The 22,808-nt window shown below is 38.0% G+C and overlaps 1 protein-coding gene across 3 annotated transcripts; it reads right to left on the reverse strand.

Annotated features, from left to right (window-relative positions):
* Window positions 1-4,435: 4,435 nt before the first annotated feature.
* Window positions 4,436-22,604, reverse strand: LOC121884319 (cytosolic phospholipase A2 gamma-like). Of its 3 annotated transcripts, XR_006092323.1 has the most exons (17): window positions 22,403-22,604; window positions 21,667-21,777; window positions 20,429-20,571; window positions 18,829-19,015; window positions 16,985-17,087; window positions 16,750-16,890; window positions 16,172-16,237; window positions 16,015-16,080; window positions 15,770-15,919; window positions 15,511-15,657; window positions 13,380-13,463; window positions 13,057-13,211; window positions 12,757-12,928; window positions 12,448-12,616; window positions 6,144-6,316; window positions 5,883-5,926; window positions 4,436-4,621 (listed from the first exon to the last, which is right to left on the reverse strand). XR_006092323.1 is itself a non-coding variant. In XM_042393081.1 (15 exons), the coding sequence occupies exons 1-15, from the start codon at window positions 22,595-22,597 to the stop codon at window positions 10,858-10,860; spliced, it is 1,911 nt and encodes a 636-aa protein (XP_042249015.1). In that variant the 5' UTR covers window positions 22,598-22,604; the 3' UTR covers window positions 10,131-10,857. The 3 variants fall into 3 exon arrangements, 1 of the variants encoding a protein (XP_042249015.1); XR_006092324.1 differs by lacking the exons at window positions 21,667-21,777; window positions 22,403-22,604 and adding an exon at window positions 20,738-20,902 and having other exon boundaries at window positions 6,087-6,316; XM_042393081.1 differs by lacking the exons at window positions 4,436-4,621; window positions 5,883-5,926; window positions 6,144-6,316 and adding an exon at window positions 10,131-10,879.
* Between the last annotated feature and the right edge of the window lie 204 nt (window positions 22,605-22,808).

The raw sequence follows: 22,808 nt of genomic DNA on the forward strand, positions 1-22,808 counted from the left end.
CTATCATAACAGTGAGTGCATTCACACAAAGAGGATTTTCATTCATGATTTCTCATGTGATTGGCTGTGTGTGTGTGTGTGTGTGTGTGTGTGTGTGTAGGTTTTCACAAGAATGTGTCTTTTAGGAATATGTGTGTGGATACATGTTGGCACCTATGTAGATATGCATGTTGCATGTGTTGTGTGTGTTGTATATGTGTGTGTGTTTGGCTGTCCCAGTGGAAGTGAATGACAATTAGATTAAAGTATTGATCCAGTCTGGGCCAGGTAGCGAGAAGCATAGTTGGTCACACACCCAGCAGCAAAGGCGGAGGGGGTGGTGGTGGTGGGGGGGTGGGGGCATCACCATTCCCGTTATCTCTGACATCATCACACACACATACACAAATATGAATATGCATTAATATTGTTAAGCGAAGCATACCTCTAATTCAGAACTCCCATTTTCAAAAAAACAACTTTTAAAAAGCACTGGAATTCTGTCTGTAAACACACATCTCACACTCATAAAAACATACATAGACACACACACACACACACACACCAACGAACTCAACTCAGGTCACTTCGAAACACACTCTCACATATAAACACACACACCAGCAAACAGACCAGCAGTTTCCCCAGTAATGGCGGTGCCTCCCGTGAACTCATTCACCGGGGGGTCATGGGTTCAAGTCCCAGGTGGGGGAGGGGGAGTGAGCAAGTGGGAGAGTGAGGGAAGGAGGAAGGGAGGAGGACCGCCACTCACTCACCCCACCTCCCACCTCATGTCTCTGTGGCTCCCTTTACCCTCCCCCCTCCCTCCCCCCTTTTCTTTACCTCACAGTCCAGCCGCCACAATCTGTCTTCTCATTCAGACAACACGCATTCACACGCAACCATGCATGCACGCACATGCACAGGAAGTAGTGCACATGCAATAGATGCGACCTTGACATCACACTCAACATGCCACTGTACATGATTGTATGTGTGTCTGACTGTGTTTGTACTTATGCATGTCTTACTCTCTGATTCCTTGGTGTGTATGTGTGTGTGTGTGAGTGTAGGTCAGCTATGTTTATTTTAGATGCTGTTACCTGAGCCGCGGGTGTTAAGACATCACTGTCTATGTGGCTGCAATTAGCATTTGTACCTGTCTTGATGTGTGTGTGTATGTTTGTGTGTGTGTTTAGGGCTTATGTGTGATGACACGTGAGCCTAACACATGACACATCCACGTATCTGCTCAACAAATTAAAGTATTGCTACACAGGTGCGAGCATCTTCGAATGCCGCTCTCATTTGAAGAGACATTGTTTGTGTGTTGTTGTCATCACCATGTCAATGTAATGTAGTTATGTGAGCAGGCACAGTCTGGGTGGAGCAGAATACAAACAGACAACCAAGCAGTTTCACACACGCAAACGCACGGCAGTGTAGGGCAGATGTGTCAAATTTGATCCCAGAGTATTTTTATCTTTTCCCCACATGCCCTTGAGCAAGACACCCACTGCAGACTCTGTGTTAGCTGTTGTTAAGGCTCACAGTGTTCAGCTGTTCAGATCTTCACTGAAAAATACCTGGATTTTTATCAAAGGAGCAGACTTGTTTAAACAGATTTTCAGCCGCTTCTGATGTTCCCAGGATTTCAACAGGAGAAGCTTGTTAAATTTTACAGCAAACAACAGCAGTAAACAGTGTCTGCTTGAGGTGAGGACAGCTCAGAATATACTAGCACTGACAGGAAAAGTAAAGAAAAAGCCAAGGAGTTCTGCTTATATTGCTCCGTGGTATTTAATAACCAGTAAATGCAGAAAAATACAGAAAGTTTTACCGGCAAATGGTATATTTATAATCAAATTATCACTTAGATTTTTGAGGTGTTGATTTTTCATCCAATTTTTGTTTTGTTTTAAAAAAACACTCATAAATTTAAACATTTCTTCTCTTGAAAAATAAGAAAACAAAAAGCCCTAGCTGTTGGAAAAAGGTTCAAATGTAAAGAGCTCACATAGAAACACCAAATTTAGTCAGTCACAACAAATCTATAGACCTATGCACACACACACACACACACACAGACACACACATGCACACACAAACACACCTCTTTTCCCCTTAAAGCAGAATTCAGGGATAGATCCCTTTACTTGCATGACCAGAAATTTGGAAAAAAAAACAATACAGTTTTAACACAATGTCGAGCAAAAGTGCATGCATATTTGCCACTGCACATGAGCATGAAAGCACACACACACAGACACACACAAACACACACACACACACACACACAGCCTCTCTTTCATAGGAAACAAGAGCGGCTGACCTATGACCTTTACCATTCAGCCTGTCTGGAAAATACCAAGCCTGGAATCGATCAACACTCCTCTCACCCAGACAGCCCCTCCGCCCCCAACGACCCACCCACCCTTCTTATTCTCTCCACTCACCCTTGACTTCCCCCCACCACCTAACCCCCACCTCTCCCAGCCCCCCTTTCCATCAACCACAATCTACCCAACTGCAGTTACGCTATGAGCTTATAGCAGGTTTGACTGTATGTTCACACACAGATTGAATAAAACTTGTATTTATCTTGTATATATATATATAAATATATATGTATGTATAATATACTGTATATATAACGCGTTCACACAAGTAAACATTTAAAAATTTTGTTTTTGTTATTAGCATAGTATGTTAATGTTTCATATAAATGCAGAACATTTGGATTAAGTCAGATAATTCATGTTGTTTTGTTTTTTATGTAAATTGCTCCAGAAAGAGGACGTCAGCAAAGCTTCTGTGAATTAACATTACTCTGTGGAGTTGTCTTACAAACAAACAAAAGTTATATTTGCATTCAGTGTTTCTCAACTAAATGCATTATGTGCATATATGTACGTCTTTGAGGCCTGACAGACATGTTGAGTGCATTTCACTCCTCATAAAACATTAGCAAAGCAGATTTTAAAATATTCAAAATCGTAATTTGTTGACATCAGTGTTTACTTGCTGGCAGTCTCCTTCACTGCTTTTGCTGGCACGCTGCTATGTTTGTTGGCACGTTACTGCCACCGACTGTTGCTCCACAGAATAGATTGAAATCAACCGCAGGATGTGAATTGCACCACCGTCTTGTTCGCTTGTGCATATGTATGATACAAACAAAACGGGCAACCACTCATAAAAACATATTGCTCCATTGCACTGCTGGTGGTCAAAAACTGAGAGAAAAAACAGATCTTATTTAAAATTGAAAGAAAACATCACAACAGCAGGAGTGGGAGGACATTTTGGGGTTATATTTTGTTGTGAATATAACAAATCTGGAAGTATAAAGACTGAACACAAATTTTTGTCTTGCGTCATTTACGTGAATTTGACTGCAGTGTTTGTTAAGGCTGTTCTTGCCACAAATAGTCACCAACCAAACGACTGTGTGACAACGCCCCGTAACTTGCACTTTCCTCAACAACTTATGTGATTTGTGGCTTGCTACGGTTCATTTATGGTCTATCTGTGATCTTGAAGGCAAAGGCTGTACAAAAGAGGGTATCTAGAAAGTATAATACTGATCTTATTGTAATATAGTTTATGTAATATATTTAATAACAATTGCATACTTTTCTTTTTGCTTCTACGTGCTTTTGCATGTGTTGAGTAGTAAGTGATATACTGTATATTTGATTGATTTCTACATGTACTGACCAAATATCTGTCATATCTTTGGTACTGTGTTTCAGCTGCAGCTGTAAGTGGAGCTCTGTGCTGTCATGACATCGTGAACTATCTAGTGCCGGTAAGTCCTTTTGACTTCGAACCAGTGATGTAGTGGTAAATAAAAAGTGATAGATAAAATGTAAAACCTACAGTATAAGCACCAGATGTTATGAGACAAGCAGACACCATCACATTCAAAGTCATATGCTAAGAAAAACTTCAGTCCAGTCATTAAAGTGTCTGTGTTTCTCAACTCTACATGTCCACGCACTTGAAGTATTGTGCCATGATGCACTACAGGGAAATGTTTGTAAATGAGGCACGAGTTCCTTTGGTATTTTTGCATTTATGATAATGCATTCAAATGTAACAAATCCTTACATTATCTGCAAGACATCTTGAATGGTGCATTTTATATAATGGTGCAGCCATAAAAACATGGCATCATACCTAAATGTAATCATCATATTGGTTACAAAAAGTATGTTCTTGAAACTCACACAATGTGACAAAATTATTTTTTTGTAACTTATAGTAAAAGCTGCAAAAAGATAGGGCGATCACTGTTTCTGTTACAGCGCCCAGTATTGGGTTTAGGATTAGGGTTCTGGGTACTATAAGAATTTAGGGAGTCTAGTTTTGAAGAGAAATGTAAGGGGCAAGTCAAGACTGGAAAATTCATTCAATTATTTATTATATATATATATTTTTGTAAAAACTCCTGTCTTAATGTGGCTTAATGTATACACATTATATGTTCAGAAAGAAAGATGTATCAACTGGTTTTAGTAGGTTTGCTGTCTACCACATCACTGGTTAAAATGTGTGCGTGCACCTGCAGAGCTCTTGTCTCATCTTGTTTAGCGTCCTCCTGGGTCCATCCTGTCATGGCTGTCCACTCCTTGTAGCACTGGAGGACAGGCTTTTTGTTAGCTTGCTGTCAGCCTGAGTTTTTCAAGTCTTGGGGAACATTCAACGCTGTCGGTGAGTTTGTGACTCAGAGAAACCATCGAGTGTTGAGTGTACCCTTACACTTGAGTTTACATCAGTCTGAAATGACGCCGCCACGCACCATATCCATGTACTGTGCATCATACATGGTGACCAACAACTAGACATATATGTATATATAGGAGGACATTTTGACTTGCCAAACACAAGTGTAACTAATAGCATTAATTATAGCTGCATTACATTTAGATGTTTCATTTCCAGGCCCTTACTGACATACCTAAATGAAAAAGAGCCATCATTAATGTCATCAGTTCCACCTGTGCTTTGATAAGTCAAATGTCTGCTGTGAAAAAGGCTTATTAAAGTAAGCACTTTGATATTGGAATTATATTGTATTGATATTAAATAGTTCCAAATTGATTTTCATGTAGTTTTCATGTAGTACACTATGATCCTACAAGAATCTCCATCACTAACAAAAAATGGTTACATGGTTACACTATAGGTGCGCTTTGTCATAACAAGATGATTTATCACATGTCTCAGTAGCTTGTTACTGTAACAATATTAAGGTAAGAGTTATAACGAGCTTCAAGTTTTAAGAAAACAATTCTGTAACATGAAAGCATTCTCATGACGAGGGAATATTTCTTCATGTTTAATCAATTTAAAGTGTTGCTGGCAATGTATTTTGGAAATGGATGAGCATGTGCATGTGAAAAAGTTTTTTTTTTTTAATGTGACAGAACCATGTTTTTGTACAATATGTATTATTATTGTGCCAAATGATCAGAATGTGAAAATTGTGCTTTCCAGAAAGACTGATGAAGAAACTACATTAGACAATGGTAGAGGAACGGAAGCAAACCAGGATATTTGGCAGGACTTCAGTCCTCTTTTTCTTAGTTTTTTTCCTGATATTTTGAAGTATGGCTAACGTCATTATAGCTTTCTAGCTACAGTGCCTATTTCAGTTTTATGTAAGGCAACCTTAAAGCTACAGAATCCAATATTGGTTGTGTTTGCTAGCATTTTTTTAGGTCAGTTATCTCGAAATTGTGTTTTTATATCATTATCTTGACACAACAATATACAGTATTGTGGTGTTCATATTCATTTTTAAGACTTTAAAATTATTTAATTATTTTTGGTAACTCGAGATATCATGCAACTTGAAGCAATATGAGCAGTTTGAGTGAACCAAATCAATTGCTTACCTTCAAAATGTATGTTTCCTCTTGTGTTGCCCCTCTGCACTGTCCTGGAAAACACAAAGAGGATAACAGGCTTTAAAAACTACAGTGTGCACCAGAAGTGGCTTTCAGCTTTCATACAAAACAGAACAAAGGGTGAAATATTATATCAATCAATGTCACATACAGTACATGTAATGTATGCATGTGTCACTGGCCACTTCCTACCTTTTGTCAAAATACATCACATTAGCTCCTAAACTACAGTTCCTAACTGGAAAAAACCTGGAATAGTCCTCTATCAGCGAGGGTTTACGGTTCACATTCATCGCTGTCGGTGGGTTGGTGATGCCGTTAACTCGCCGGTCGATGAATGACAACCGTGTCCTTGCATTGTCATGATTTCTGAAACGCTGCCTTGATCGTCTGTGTTTGGATCTGCCCAGTTGATGAGTTGTCTGTGAAATATCAGTGCTTTTTTTAAAAAATGAAATCACTTGTCAAAGAGATCAAGACATAAATAAAGACTTTGGAACAACATATTCAAATTGTTGTGTACTTTGTGATATGTCAAAACAACTGTGCCTGTAAGGAAACCTTACAGGTGGTGAACCAATATAAAATGGGTCATTTCTATATTGAAGTTATTCAAGAGAGATAATAATAGAATAATTGCAGAGTTTTAAACATGAGAGAAATGTGTGAGAATCGGACCAGTGCACAGAAAAGAAGTAAAAAAAGAACAAGAGTAAAACCTGACAAATAAGTGATACAAGGAGACAGTGGGGATGTTTGGTGGAGGAAAAAAGAAAAAGCACATTAGAAGAACACAGCGATTGGAGATGACATAAGGCAACATGGCTCCAAGTTGTGGATGTGTGTGTCTCTGAGTGTGTGTGAGTTTATTGCCTGCAGGGTCTGCAGTGCATCAAGGTCACTGAGCAAGTTTTACAGCATATACAGCCAGTCTTCAGCAACAAAAGAACAACTGCCCTCCTCCATGGACCTGACTTCTGAGTCAGAATCACATGAGTAGGCAAGATATTAGTCCTGGTTAATTTGTACTGACATGAGACACACTGCAATGCTTAAATGCATGTAAAGTGTTAGGTCCAGTCAATCATTATTAAGATAACAACTGATACAAGCAATAAATCTGTCACTTTATGCTATATTACCATTTCTAATCTCACTTCAGTTACTGTTTGTTGTGATGTATGTTAGATGTCATGACCAGCAGCTGTCTGCACCAGCTGTTTGTGAGTTCAAACCTCCATATGGTTTCAAACTCAGTTGGCTAAGTGGAGATTTTTATGAATCACTAAATTAAAAAGGACTGAACTATGCAAACTAGTTTTTGTGTAGAGATTAGTTGTTACTTAATATTTACAAGCAATAACGGCCATGTGTAACTGTTGTGTAGCTAAAGGAATCATTTAACAAAATATTAGCTTGCTAGATTGAAGGGTAAAACAGGTAATGTACCAGTATGGTAAACATTTATGACTTGATCAAAATGCTGTTCAATAATGATGTAAACATTTGTGAAATCACATTTAAAAAAATAACATGGAATTCCATGTTTTGACATTACAAAGCATGCCAACATAATTAGCCCAAATTACCAAATACCATCAGTTAGGTTAGCTTAATCAGATCACAATCATTTCTTACTTCAAACTAATACTAATAACACACACATTCATGTAAAAACAGATTCATACCCACATTTGAAACGGACTGTCTGGTAAGTGTCTTTTGGACCCTTAAAACTGTTATTTTTGGAAGTTTTAAGACATTTAAGTTTTAATGGTGCAATCTTATTTAGTATATCCTTTGTTTGAAACTAGTTAGTACTTAAAGGACCAGTGTGTAGAATTTAGTGGCATCTAGTGGAATGGACTTTGCAGAAATGGAATATAATATTCATAAGGATGTTTTAATTAATTGTATATCCCATGAAAATAAGGATTGCTGTGTTTTCATTACCTGAGAATGAGTTCTTTATATCTGCATAGAGAGTGGGTCCTCTTCAATGGAGGCCGCCATGTTGCGCCACCATGTTTCTACAGTGGCCCAGAATGGACAAACCAAACACTGGCTCTAGAGAGGGCCTTTTGTGGAGCTTTGCAACCACTGTAGGATCTCCTACATGCTTGGAAGAGGAAGGTGAGGGGAGGTGTATTCAATTGGTTGCAATCTGCAACCTCACTGCTAGATGCCACTAAATCCTTCACACTGGACCTTTAACTTAGGAAGGACGGTCTGCATAAATTTAGAAATGGATTTACAAAGAACTGTGCTGTAGCTAACACTGAGGACACTGAGGTCATACCCACTGTATATTTCTGTTAATCTGTGGGTTTTAAAGCGAGGACATCTGTTTTTTATTTATTTTAAAACTCAATATAACTGCCAAAAATAATCAATAAATATATGATAACACCAGAATTTGTTCCTGGCGATATAAAAAAGGCTTGACCCACACCATTAAAATAATTACAGTTTACGGAAGATGATTAAACAGGCTTTCTTTTTGATGTCAGTGAAGTGAATAGATAAACAATTAAAAATCTAAATCATTTAAATATTTTATATACTTTCTTTTCATGTCTGGTTAAAAATTTTCAGAGGGGGGTAGGGTTCTGCTGGGTCCATGACCTCAGTACTTATACATCTCTAAGTTTACAGTACCTCAGTCACTGCACTGGCTACAGCCATGGAGGGTGTGTGAAAGAAAAGGGTGTGTGAAATACTTTATTTTCAGCTAGGCAATGAGACCTATTTGCGATCATAAAGCTATGGCATAATGGAGTCTTGTGTCAACCCATAGAAGCTGGTTGATTCATGACAAACTAAATGTAGGCTTGTGGTTAAACTCATTAATCATCCTATTTGTCAGTTAAAGCAACATTAATTGATGCTTTAAAACCTTCATTCTTTTGGTCACAAGGGAAAAAGAACAAGCTGTAAACACATTTAACATACCACGTTTTAAAGTTACTGTGGCTAATGTGTTAGCAAACACTTGCCTGTTGTAACATTCATAGCTGCTGAATGCTCCGCTTTGTTCATGGTGAGACTGAACTGAAACAGTAATGTTGTTGGCCGGAAAACCAAAACAATTAGCTTAAAGATGCTAAAATGACAGGAACTGCAGAGTCAGAGAATAATGGGGTGGGTTCTGTGGGTTCATCACTGCAGGTGACCCCTTTGACATTACACATGGTCATTTGATCCATTGCTAATGTAAAAAATATTGATCATTGCAGCTTTAATCGTCAATACCTTTCATTCATCAGACATCAGATTTTCACTGCAATTTTACCAGAGCTATTTCATCCAACCACAAAATCTTCAACTGTATACCTTCAAGTGTTTAAATATTGGACTCTTTCCCCATTCAGCTGTCCACATCTAGGCCCTGCCTTGCATTGTAAGCTGCCACTTTGGACAGTAATATCCTAAACTGCTAAGGCGGACAATACAAGAAGACAGAGATAGAAAAGGAGATACACAATACCACATATTAGCCTTCGGGTCAGGTTTAGGCCTGAGTCACTTCATGTAGGAGGAAGATGGCAGTTTAGATCTTGACCTTTACTCCCCAGGAATTCACTAGCTTGCAAAGCCTGTCGGTTATCTGTAGGACATCTCCAGCAACTGACATCACCGGGACAGGAAAGTGACAGAAGGGATAGAGATAGAGGCAACTGTGAGGATAACTGTGATGGTGATGATGCTGCTCTGTGGTTGAGTCGCAGAGAGAAGAGACAGCAGGAAAAAAACATATTTCATTCTACAGTACTCTACTTGTAGAAGTTGCCTTGGCTACAAAGTGGGATAAACTGGTATTATTACAGCATCTCTGACTTTTACAGTTTTGGTACATCATTCATGTGCCAGAATGGAATGCAAGAATAGTACGGAGAGTGGTGGAGAGGATTTGATAAAAGGAAAAAGTGATGAAGAGTAGAACTGCAAGAAAAGGGAAAAAAGGCAAATCAGAGTGTAGACTGAAGAGACGATGAAAATGTGAGAACTGTGTGAGGAGCCAAGGGCCTATAGGCAAAGAAGTAAAGTTGCTGAATAACTCTGGTGCAGCATACTTAGTTGTTACCTCGATGACACCAATACTTTATCATTATTATCAAACCATTACAATTTTTGCACTCACCTTACAAATAGCTACTGAATTTAACTTACTTTGATTTATAATGAATGATTGATCATGGTACATACTGTAGGTTGCTCATCACAACAGAGAGGTAATTATTCTTACACCCAACAACTGTAAAATTTATTCTTTTGAGGTGTTGCTAGTTTTAATTTTGGAGTGTGGACAGAGCCAGGCTGTTTCTCGATTCCAGTCTTTATGTTAAGCTAAACTAATCACCACCTGAATCCACTTCCATACTTTACGTGAAGACATGAGATTGAGCTCCTCATTTTATTATTGGAAAGATAGAAAACAGGCGTATTTATACTATTCCTTTAAAACAGTCATAGAAATTGAAGCTCTCAGCCTTGGCACTGCTCAGAGTAAAAAAAGACACTGTGGCAGACAGAAATGAAAATTAAAGATTTTGTTTACAGGTGAAAAATTGAATGATAAAAAAAACACATTCATAATATGGAGGACCATAAATAACTTCAAATATTCTCAAAATCTGTAAAATATTGTCCAGAATGTCTCTATCAGGGTTCTGATAATGGAAATAATGCAGGAGAAAGTCATTAAAGATACCATTCCAAACATTGTGAACATAGAGAGACCTCTAGTGTTTGATTCATGTTACTATCACTAAATGATACATGTGAACACATGACATAAACATGGTTTCAAACATCTAAATTCAAAAGTGAATAACTCTTTAATTAATATATACAACTATTTAATGCATTGACTAAATAATGGGATAAATGAAACACAAATATTGAGAATATAGTCTTAAATTTCTTAATGCCTGTGCAATGCAAACTGTATGAAGTTTAGGGGTCAGACTCTCCTGAAGACGGAGCTGGAGTATAGGAAGAAAAATGAAAAAAAAACCCATTATTATTTCATTCATTAATTCAGTCTTGCTCATTCATAATAACCAATTAGAATTTACACACGCATCCATCTTGCTAACCACAGACCTGTCACTACAGCCCAAAGGTGGGACCAAGTCATTGTTTTGCAAGTCACTATTAAGTCTTAAGTCTTTGCACTGAAGTCCAAAGTCAAGACAGGCAAATCTCGAGTCAAGTCCCAAGTCCTTAACTTTGAGCTTTGAGTTGTAAACAAGTCATAATGTACTCTTCACCAAATGTAATGCCATTTTATCAAGAGAGTAATAATATATTAAATTTACACAAATTTTGAATGCTTTTTAAAATTTACATTTATTTGTTAAAACAAGTTTGTTAAAAAAAGTGTGACTGAACTTAATCATAAAAAACGTTTCATAGCATATAGCACTATTAACCAGTAGCACAACAGAATGAATTTTGTGTTTCTGTCCAGTCTTGTTGTATTTAACTCATCTCATATTGAAACAATGTCTATAACTTTCTTTCCACACATTTGTAAGACATTTTCTGTAAGAATATTCGTCCTTTAAAGTGATATTGTATGTTGTTGCATGTTCTATATTTTATGTCTAAATGAAATAAAAAGATAAGTGTAAAAAACAACAACAACAATTGATAGGTTCTAGAAAATAGTTCTGCAGTTACTCATTATGGAGGTATAAACTGAGTGTGTGTGTGTATGTGTGTGAGAGAGGGGGAGAAACATACAAGTTGAATAAACATAACTAATGCATTAACAGTTTAATTCATCCACAGTGTTGTGCTTTTTATCTCAGGGCCCTATGATATATTTGCAAAATACCAAATCAGCCAAAAGTCTGTCAGTCATTTATGCATGATGAGGCTGCAGTATGATGCCACCATGGCTGAAAACTCACGCCACTGGAGCACTGGAGGCAGGCACTGCAAAGACCCTGATGATATGAGATTTACTGGTCTTTGTGTAACTTCAAATGTTGAACGAAGTTGGAAGTAGTTGCGTCTCTGTCTGTAATTTTTGACTCACACATTTTGCATACTGCAAGTTGTTTTTTGTTGACCACCGTGTAGTGTTTGTACACTCATTTTTTCCAACTGGCACTCAGTAACATGACGTTAGTCCTTCATTGTTCTCTCCTGCAACTTGATTGGATGCTGTCGGATCGGTTCAAACAAAGTGGATTCTGGGGAATTAAGGGTTGACTTGCTAGGAATGAATAGTGTTAACTTGATTCAGGAAATGAAGGGAAATGAATTGATTCATGGCATACTTTTTAAATAACATACATCTTTGGGCTTGGGGGAAGGTATCAAGTATTTTCAAGTCAAAAGGCTGAAGTCCAAGTGAAGTCATGAGTCATTGGTGTTAAAGTCCAAGTTGAGTTTTTTGTTTTTTTTTGCTTTTATCGTCTTTTTTGATTTTGTCAAGTTGAGTCTAAAGTCATCATATTTTTGACTTGAGTCCAAGTTATGTGACTCGAGTCCACACCTTTGGTACAGCCTCCACCCTCCACCCACACACTGAATACACTACCTCTTGTTGTATCGGCGGATAACAGCCTTGTAAATCTCCCTCAGCAGAGTTGCCTTGTTGTTCTTTATGTTGGCTTTTGCTGTATCCAACAAAAACTCAATCTTCTCCTGGCTGAATGGAAGCTGGAAGGTGGAGAACTGCTTCATCTTTGCTTTGAACTCCTCTGCATCTGGACCAGAATAACAGCACAAAACCCAAATCATTACAAATGAGGAATACATTCCTTTCTTCTGTTAATGATGTAACACATTTGACATTAGATTGTTTTTTACATTTGTGTCAGGTGTTGTGAGGCTGGGTGTAACAGACCTTTGCAATTCCGTTTGTTGAAGAGCGGCATGTAAATGATAGTTGGCTGCTTGTCTTTTCCCTCAAACACATAGCAGTCTTTTGGCCACTCTTTCTCCCTCAGGATTTTGTCGTCTATCTCTGGGAAAGGCTTCTTCATCTCAGCTGCGTAGTCTCTGGCAAGAGTCAGAATCTGTGCAGAGGACAGTTTCAGATCATTTATTTGATCATTTTTAACACATCAGCTAGTGATATTAGTCGCTCCTGCAGCTCCACTGATATATCTGCAACACACAAGCTCTCTTCAGACACATGCCTCACCTTGAAGGTGTCATCAGCTCCATAATCCAAAGCGATGAGGAGGTCTACGTCTCTCTTTTCTCCCAGGAAAGGAGGGAAGGGCATGTTGAGCATCACACCAGCATCTATCAGCTGCAGGTGCTCCTCAAATCTGATGCAAGATGGCACCACAGCATCTTCAAAGCAACACAAATCACAATATAGCAATTCTTTCCTTTCACTGTTGACTTTTTCTTCTCATTCAATAGTTAATTTTGCCAACTGTCTAGCAAATCACAGGACTGTAAATACAATAAAGACAGTACAGGTACAACTATGTGTTAAGCTTAGTGACAGTAGTTCACCTGGGTATTGGTAGAGGAAGTTTTTTGTTGTTCCCCATTTCCATTTTCCAACCAGTGGGAAGACTTTTTGGATCAACCAAGAGACTGGGAAAACAGAGCACACCCAAATGAAACAATGATGAAGAACTTAAACCTGCATTCATTGATTTTAGTCTACTTTGGGGCAGCTAGACAAGCTGTAAAGACAATATTATCACCTTATAAAGTTGTTATTGTGAAATTGTTAGCAAAAGCTGCCTTTTTACACATCCAGTAGGCAGGGAAAAATCATTAGCATTCGTTTGGAGCAATGTTAATGGTTACTTGATGAATGTTAGTGTAATATATAATACTTTCCTTTTTGCTCTCTTTTGGTCTCCTCCAACTCCCAAGAAAAAAAAATCTGGCATTTCAATTGCTAAAAGCTCTGCTTGTCTGCTGGGCAGGTCGTGTAAAGTGGGTTTGTCAGTTTATTTATTTTTTGCTGAAAATAGCTTCCTGCTGCTGAAAATGAAGTTAATTAGAGCAGAGTTTGCGGGCTGGAAAAAACAAAAAGATGAGCTAAAAGAGGCTAAAAGGCTTGGTAAGGATGCAGTTCCTTACAGAGTTGGTAATAATTCTGTGTGTTCATCGCTGCAATGGACCCCTGCCACATTACACATTCATTTGATCTTTATTTATATAAAAACATTAACTAATGCAGCTTTAATCATTCAATCAGAATACCACAGTGAAAACAGATTTTCTCAATGAGCTTCATAATATGAGCAAAATGGTCCAGAATAACACACAGTTAGAAAGGTTTTGGTTATTTCACATGAGAGACTTCTACATTTCTGTTTTGTTTGCTTCCTAGCTTTTCTCTGTGGATTGAAGTGGGCAAGGCTCCTTTGGAAACCAGTCAGACTTTAGCAACTTTCAAAACATGATGACAGCTGTGTGGTTGTTTTCTTATATTGCTAGCACTGTCAGTTATATCTGATCAAGCTACACCCATACAGTCCTGACGAAACAGAGTAGCTGAACTTTTGAGTTTTAAACTCTTGATGAATAATAACTAAAGATGTTTTTTCCCCCAAATTTTATCTTTGATCCTTGCTTATACGGTAATCAATATTTAATGTTATCGAGAAATTCTAGTTTTCAGGGGCTTTAGAATAAAAGACTCCTGCAGTAATGATTATCCAAAAAGACAGTATTGCTGGAGAATCTCAGCACTTGGAACATATTTAGGATAAAAGCCAAGAGTATTATTAAATATGCTGGATATACATTCGTAGACCATTGTTTTGAATTGTAACAAGTACATAATATTGCCAAGCATAAATTGTAAATATGAGTATATACAATACATTTTTGCACCTTTCACTTTACTGTACTGTGTACATTGCTCAATTACAATATTAGTTAAATTTAAATCATTATAGGTATTTACAATTTCAGATCATTTCCATTATAAGCATTTGTGCAGCTACTATACTGAGCCACTGTTATTGTTGGTGGTGACATCTGTTTTTGGAATTTTCTGGTTAGACATTTTGTGGGACAGATGTTAAAAAAGCAACTGCATTGGACAACAGGTAGCAGCACCCATATTTAAAGTCTCCCTCCATTCAAAAATGTTTCTCTTGTTCCTTCAGTTGGACGTTTGAGCTTCACTTTGCAGAATGATGTATGTGCAGAATTTGTTTCCACATTCATCTGCTGAAAGTGGAAAGTTTCTCTTTGCTCTCTGAAAATCTGATTTTTAGGGGTGGACCTATGAGCAGGATTTGTGACATCACAACTAGTTTTGAAGGCAATCCTGGTCCAATATTCAACTTACACAAATGTGATGTGGACACTTCACACTTCAAAAAGCCTCCAGTAAACATACACTGAGAATGGACTTTACAGTAAAGTAGGAAACATCTTGTCTCTGGCAGTTAAACCTCTGAAATGAAATATATTAACATTTATAGATTCCGGATTTTTAATGAGGGAGAAGGAGTAGGTGTCATTTTAAGGATTTTAATGTGCTAATTATATTTTTTTTGTGTGGAAAAACCATATTAGACACACATTATTGTTCCAATCAGTTTTGAGTATTTTTGTATGTCTTAATACATGTCTGAAGGGGATCTTTAAATAACTTTATGACTCTGGTACAGACCGCTCTCTTTGACAGGTCCTTCATTCAGACTCTGGCTCCAAGTCTTTAAAGGTTCCAACATTTTCTGATGCCACTGTTCAAGGATCCACTTTTGTTCTTCTGGGCTCTTCTTTTTAAATGACGCAGTAGGGTTGAAATTTAGACTTTCTGGAAAACAAGAAGAACATTTGTCACTGAGTGAACATTGTGATCACCCAGCAAACCTTTGCTGGATGTAAAGTTTCAGATGAATTATCGTCATCATCACTATTATTAGTACCTTTCAGTGTTTTCTGCAGGTTGTCCAGGTCAGATAGAACAGCGGGATCCTTTGTGTTTTTTCTGATCAGCTCAGTTAACTTCAAAAGACTGTGGTAGCCACGCATGTAACGGTCCAAGACGTCCCAGAAACTGCTGACTTGCTGTGGTACTGATACATAAAAACCAAAATCAAACATACATGCCTACACATAACATGCACTATCCGTGTGCATATTACAAGCTACTTTCATATAAACCTGGTACCTTCAGTCCAGAGAAATATCAAATCCAATATGTTGTTTTCATCAGAAGCTGCAGTCCCCACCAGACCTGAGTACACACACAGTCAATATTGTCCTCTGCTGCTCATTCAAACACGTGTCTACTTTTTATCCATCAAAAGACAAATAATGATTTTTACCTTTCAGCCTGTCAGGCATATGGTTTACCAGACTCTGTTCATCTGCCATAGCGCTGCCCACTAAACCTGCATGACAAAACACACACATACAGGACACACACTTTAAATTCAAATGACTTTGATGCAGTAGTGGCAAAGATACCCTGACTGACTGAGTCAAGCTCCAAAAATGCTGGATCCTACACTTCCCATAATGGAACTTGTTAGCATTTTTTGTATTGTATTTTTTTTTTTAGACCTTGCCTGTCTGATAAATGCCCATGTCTTTCAGAGTGAGTTTGTAATTCAAGGTTTATGTTATAAATGTATAGTCTCCAAGCCCAAACTGAGATAATCCCAATGACATCATCAGTGTTACTCTTTAAAAAGCTTCCTATGAGCCATGAGTGACATTTATACAATTGTATTCATGGACTGAATAGTACGCGTCATGACAAGTGAACCTCTGTAATGTTGTGCTCTAGAGACAACAGTATGGGCTACTGTGGCCTTATTAGGCTTCTGTACATGGACAGATTTCCTTGTTTTAAGTAGGATCTTATTATTGTATTTCTATCAGACAAACAAGCTGGACGCACCTTGCAACTTGACCATGTCAATTCCTGGCCTTTTACCACTGGGATCTGCTTCTTGGATTCTGCTCTCCAGGTGAGATGTGTTAATGAACAGACCCAAATCTGTGAATCCAGCCTCATGGGGGGTCATCTCAAACCATTTACCTGAGCCAAATCCAGAGACAGAGGCAGAAACTGAAATCCTGATTTGTGATGAGTCGTGAATATGTTTATCTGCATGGTTGTGTATGTTTAGTACCTTTCTCAGGGCCATACTGCAGGCAGTTCTTGTTCATTGCGTTGTAGATGGGATAGGGATTGATGGCGTTTATGCCATCCTCAGAAAGACTTTGAATATCCAACTGGCAAGAAAGCATTAGATCAATGAACTGTGAAACAAGGAACTATGATGTTTTGTCTGTAGTGTTTATCAAAACTGAACTACTCATAAATATTACATGAAGTTAGGACATATTGATTTAGAAACATAATTTTAAAAATCCATATGGCCGATCTGCATTTACACTTATAGGCTCATTAATTCAACATGATGTGGAAGACCTGATGTTAAAACCTCATTATTCTAAGCTCACCCAAAGCACTATTGATATTTTCATCAACCGCTTGATTCTCCACACATTATGGCATTGATCACTGCCGTGACATGACCCTGTGACCTGCTTCAATTCTAATAGCCTAAAAGTGACCTAAGTGCAACACACATACCGGCACTTACAGCTGGTCAATTAGGTTGCAAAGCTTATGTCATTTGGTCATTTGATGTGCATCAATGGATGCCCCCTTAAGACATCTTATAGACAGAAGTAGTCCAGTGGCAAATGTGATGAAATTGTATAGTGTGTTTTTGCCTTAAAAAAACCTGGACTTTAAATCTGGAATATTTTTCAGTAGGTGATGGCACTATTGCTGCTGTTTTAACATAGGTTGCAGTTATCATTCTTTTCAGTGCAACCAATGTCTTTTTTTTTAAAGATTTTTTTGGAATTTTGCCTTTATTGGACAGTGGGCATAAAGAGGCAGTCAGGAAACATGCACATTAACCATTTGGCTACCAGGGTGCTCCTTGTGTAACCAATGTCTATGGAAAACTCGACTTTGCACAGTGGGTTTTCATCATTCAACATTATCTTGTTAGAAATTATACTTTTAATATTGCAGTCTTCACTTCCTCAGCAAAGACACACTCTGTTTGGCAATACTTAAAGCTGCATTTATCAGTAGTTTTATACTACCACCGAATTAAACTATGTCTAATGTGAACGGTACCGCTTCATAGTGACAAACTCACAGAGAATTATCACCTGACACTATAGTTCCCCTCAGCACTATGCAGCTTTCTGGCTTCTTTTTCATCATTGTTTTGGCCTGCAACTTTAATGTTTTGGTTCACTCTTACCAACCTCATTTCCAGCTGCTGTTTTGAGAAAAAGCTTTGACAAACCCATTGTACGCACCCTGCACAGCACCAAACCACAGAGAGACAAAATTAGTGTCTAGCTGGTTTGCCATGGCAGCTTTATAAAATTCAGTATGTCATTGTTTTGTTTAAAGCTTGCTCCTCTGTTCCCATATGGGAAAAAAAATCAAAAGGAAAAAACAAAACAAAACAACCCAAATCAATAAATGCAGCTCTTACTTCACATAAAATACTGAATATATTTTAAGAAAGCTACAGAGACTGAGGATTGTTAAAGTTAAATGATTTTTGAGTTACCAAGCATTCCTTGGAACTAAGAATGAGTGTCAAATACAATTGGAATATTGAATAAATCAAAATTTAATAATTGAATAAAATTGAATCAATTCAATAAATCCTAAATCAAATGTCTTGTGTTGTGTGTTGTCTTGTGTTTTCCACATTGGGGACATTGGGGAATTAACTAACAATACAATAATATGATATGATTTGATATTATTATGTTATAAGCAACAAAACTATGATATACTTAATCTGTCCCCCTTTTCTCCTTCTGGGACCAGTAGAGTAGAATGGCACAAATTGCAGTATTGAAGTATGTCAACAAAGCATTGGTCAGTCCTGTTGCTTTCTCTCAGCTTCCATCTCGTAAGTTTACACTGTACCTGTTTCATGATCCCAGCAGAGGTCATGATCCCCCAGATATCAGTGAGAGAGAAGTGCTCCTCCTGGGACCTCTCAGCCAGCCAGGCCAGAGCCTCCTTCAGCCCGACCCCAGGACCTGACAGCCTGGATACTGCTCTGTCCATGTTAGCGCTCCACTGAGGGTCACTGTACAGGGAAGACATGGACCTAAGGGAGAAAGAGAGACACAACAAAATATTTAGTTACTGTAGACTGACAATGACCTAGAAAGAGAAAAATGTGTCTGTTCTGAGCTTCCTTACATTTGACATTTATCTCTTTTTATTTTGTATATATATATATATATATATATATATATATACATACATATATATATATATATTCTTGTTTTAAAATATACATTCTGTTTTAAAATATATATTCTTGTTTTTAAACTAGCCATATATACATGGGGTCTTAATTATGCACTTGATGGCTACATATGTGATATCATACTAAAAGACTGAGGCTAATGCTACATATCCTATCCAAAAAATCAGCATCCTTGCTAGTTGAAGTTCCATGCAGAAGATATGGTACAAATGCAGTGTAGAGCTGTAGTCCTTGTATTTTAAGAATGGAAAGGAAACATATCAAGATCACTCACACTCAGAAAAGCAAGGTTAGATTTATGCTTCATTTCGTACTTTCAAACAGTATGTTTCACTTTTAATTTAATCAGAAAAAATGGCCGAGGACAAGGACTAACCACTGTTGGCTGGGATTGCTGGAGTGTAAACTTTTCCAAGTCCAAAAAAAAAAATCCATATTAATACACAGTAGATGTGCCTCTGTCATTTTTACTTCAAGTAAAGATGGGTTAGGTTACTACTGTAAGCTGGTTAGGCAGACATGCTAATATTTTTTGGTTTCGTAAAGGCTGTAAATTGACACCACACTCGAAATTCTTTAAATTTATAGCACCGGTCTTACTACAACTCCAACTTCAACAGTAGGTGCTACTGGAGCATTTTAGCAAATCCTAGATTCAGCAAGCAATTCTTTCTCACCTTTAGCTATGAGGTGCGATAGACGGGTTCAAGAGCGATGTTTCCAAATATAATAACCAAAGCGCGTCTGTGCTGTGCAGCAGTCAAACAGTAGGAATTTCATGCTAACGTTATTGTGTGAGGACAGCTTGTACTCTGTATTAACGTTATCATTGCAACTATAGCTGCCTTTTCTCACTGGAATGTGTGTCATGTTAGCCAGCCACATTAAAGGTGGGTGTTTGGTAAAAAGAAAAAAAAGGTTTTTGATATGCAAGGATGAGTATCGCATACATATTTACCTCTAAACAGTAATTTAACTGGTTTCCAGTGAGTGGCTTTATTTCTAAATGCTGAAAATGTCCTTAAGCTATCATGACATTTTGGCAATGTCTTTTCTACCCTGCTGTGTGCACATCCTTGATTGTTTGTTAATGGGAAATCCATTTTATATGCTCTTCTCACTGAACCACCAAAAGACCTCATATAGAAGCAGAATTGAGTTGGGCTATGCTGATATTTCACATTTCAAATTTTCCAAGGAGGTGAACATATGAATCAGTTATGTGTCACTGTGCATGCAAGTGTTTACCAGGCAGAGCCAGAAATTCCTCCCAGGTAGAGCAGAGTACCCAGTATATCTTCCTTTTCCATCTGATAGAGGGAACCCAGCAGAGACACAGCTGCCCTCTGACCTCCGCCTGACCCCAACATTGCGATGTGGGGGACCAAATCCTGGGGACAGAAAGAGAGAGAGAGAGAGATGGGAGATAGCATTAACAGAAAAAGTAAACAGTGATATTAATGCAGACATGAAGAACACCAATATTAAAGCAGTTCATCTAGAATGGAAGAATGGAAGATGTAAGACAATATTTCCCAGAAATACCCTTGCTATCACCTGCGTGCTGTACGTTGTGGATCCACCTGTAGTTGCTGCCGAGAGACTGAAGTCCATTGTTGCCGAAAACCATTACCTAACCCCAACCATCTTCACATTAACCTACACATAACCACTTGAAATCTTATGGCTGAACCAATTTTTGTCTTTTTGGCCGAGCACAAAGCTTCAACCCATAACAGCGGTAGGATAACTGTTGCTACAGCTGCTGTTCATTTGTTAAGAAGTAGAAGAGTGAGAGCTGATATGTGATGATAATGTGATGATGTGATAACCCCCTTTATCTGCTATTGTTCAAAAAGTTTATCTTTGTTTGTACAGGAAGAACAGAATCTTCCAGTGCAAACATATAAAGAACAGACACCAGAAGGCCACCAGTCTTATCAGTAACAGTCTAGTTTATTCTGTTTTTTGCCACTATAGCAGTTTAGCACAAGGGATACCCATGTTGGTCGGTCCAACATTTTGGTCTTGACAAATAGTAGATTAATTTAATTCGTTACAGACGTTAATGGTCACCAGAGGAAATATGAAAATGACTTTGGTGATCCCCTGACTTGTCCTATAACACAACCATCAGGTCAAAATTTTAATTTGTCCAATACTTTGTTTCAAGCATCCCCATCAGCCTCAGCTGTAGTTTGTGTTTAGTGCTAATTATCAAACATTTGCATGCTAACATACTAAGCTAAGTTGGTGAACATGGTCAACATTACCTGCTAAGCATCAGCATGTTAAGGTTTTCATGTTAGCATGCAGCCATTGACGTACAGACATTAGCATAGTCTGTACAAGTACAACCTCATAGAGCTGCTAACATGGCTGAGGAAAAAAATGAATAGATGTTAAAACTGAACATCAAGTAATTATTTCCCTTCTCTACATTACATTTACATATGTAGTTAAGAGTAACATCGCCTCAGTCATACCAGTGTACACTTGATTCCCAGCCTGTTGAGTGACTTCAGAACTACTTCTTTCCTCTCCAGGATAATCTCTTTCTCCCCAGTAGACAACGACTGGGACTGACGTACATAATGCTGCAACACACACAGTATCATATGGTGAACATGTACAGTAGGAGGCACAATTGAAAGGACTGAAAGTCCTTTTATACCCTATGATATTAAGTAAGCTGTTCTGCTAACGAATAATGTTGCAATTAAAGATTGATGTTACACAGACACACATTTTCATACAGCTGGTTGGATATAAAAACACACATACCGAATTGCATCAATAAATAATTCCTGTACCTGGTGTGAGACCTTTGGATGTCAGATTTGATGAGTTTCTCCTCCATTTTTTTGATGATAAAAGTCTTTTTTTTTGTTTGATAAATTTCATGACTGCAGGGACCTATGAAAGCCACACTGAATCATTTTGAAATATGCTTGGCTCCCAATCAGAGAATAATCCTAAAACACAAGATGCTCCCTCCCAGAAATGGCTTTGTTGAGTCTTTGATGATGAACACAGACCAGAGCTTTTGGAAATAAAAGTATGCTCTAAATAATAGATTTCCTAACAGCATCACAACTCAAAAGGCCTATTTCAGCTGAGTGCATTCATGACAAACATGTTTTCAATGTGGGTGCATCCCAGAAGAACACTGCATTTACTTAATTTAGATTCTTTACTTAAACATTTCCTTCAACCTCTTACCTTGAGAGTGAATGTTGAATCCCTCTCCATGTTGGGTGCAGGTGTTGGCATCCACGCCTCACTTAGCACCTCTTCCATCTCTGGAGTGATTGTTGACATGTTCCACTTGTTGTCCACAGGTTGTCCCATAAGTCCTAACATCATGATAAAAGCACACACCAGCCCAGCAACCCAGCTGGCATTTCTGCACGGCATGGCTGGAAGTGGGAGATCTATAAGAGGAAACAGAAAATGGGAAAGTTCACAAAGCTTAAGATTTCAGCACCCATCCATTTTATATCCCTCTATCATGCATATTCATGACTAACTAGCATATCATATCAGAATATCATACAGTAACAGAACCAAGAGAACATTTGACACACACACAACACAGAGTACACCGTGCACATCTAAATGTCCTTCA

The sequence above is a fragment of the Thunnus maccoyii genome, chromosome 18 (genome assembly GCF_910596095.1).
Source record: "Thunnus maccoyii chromosome 18, fThuMac1.1, whole genome shotgun sequence".
NCBI classification, from domain to species: Eukaryota; Metazoa; Chordata; class Actinopteri; order Scombriformes; family Scombridae; genus Thunnus; species Thunnus maccoyii.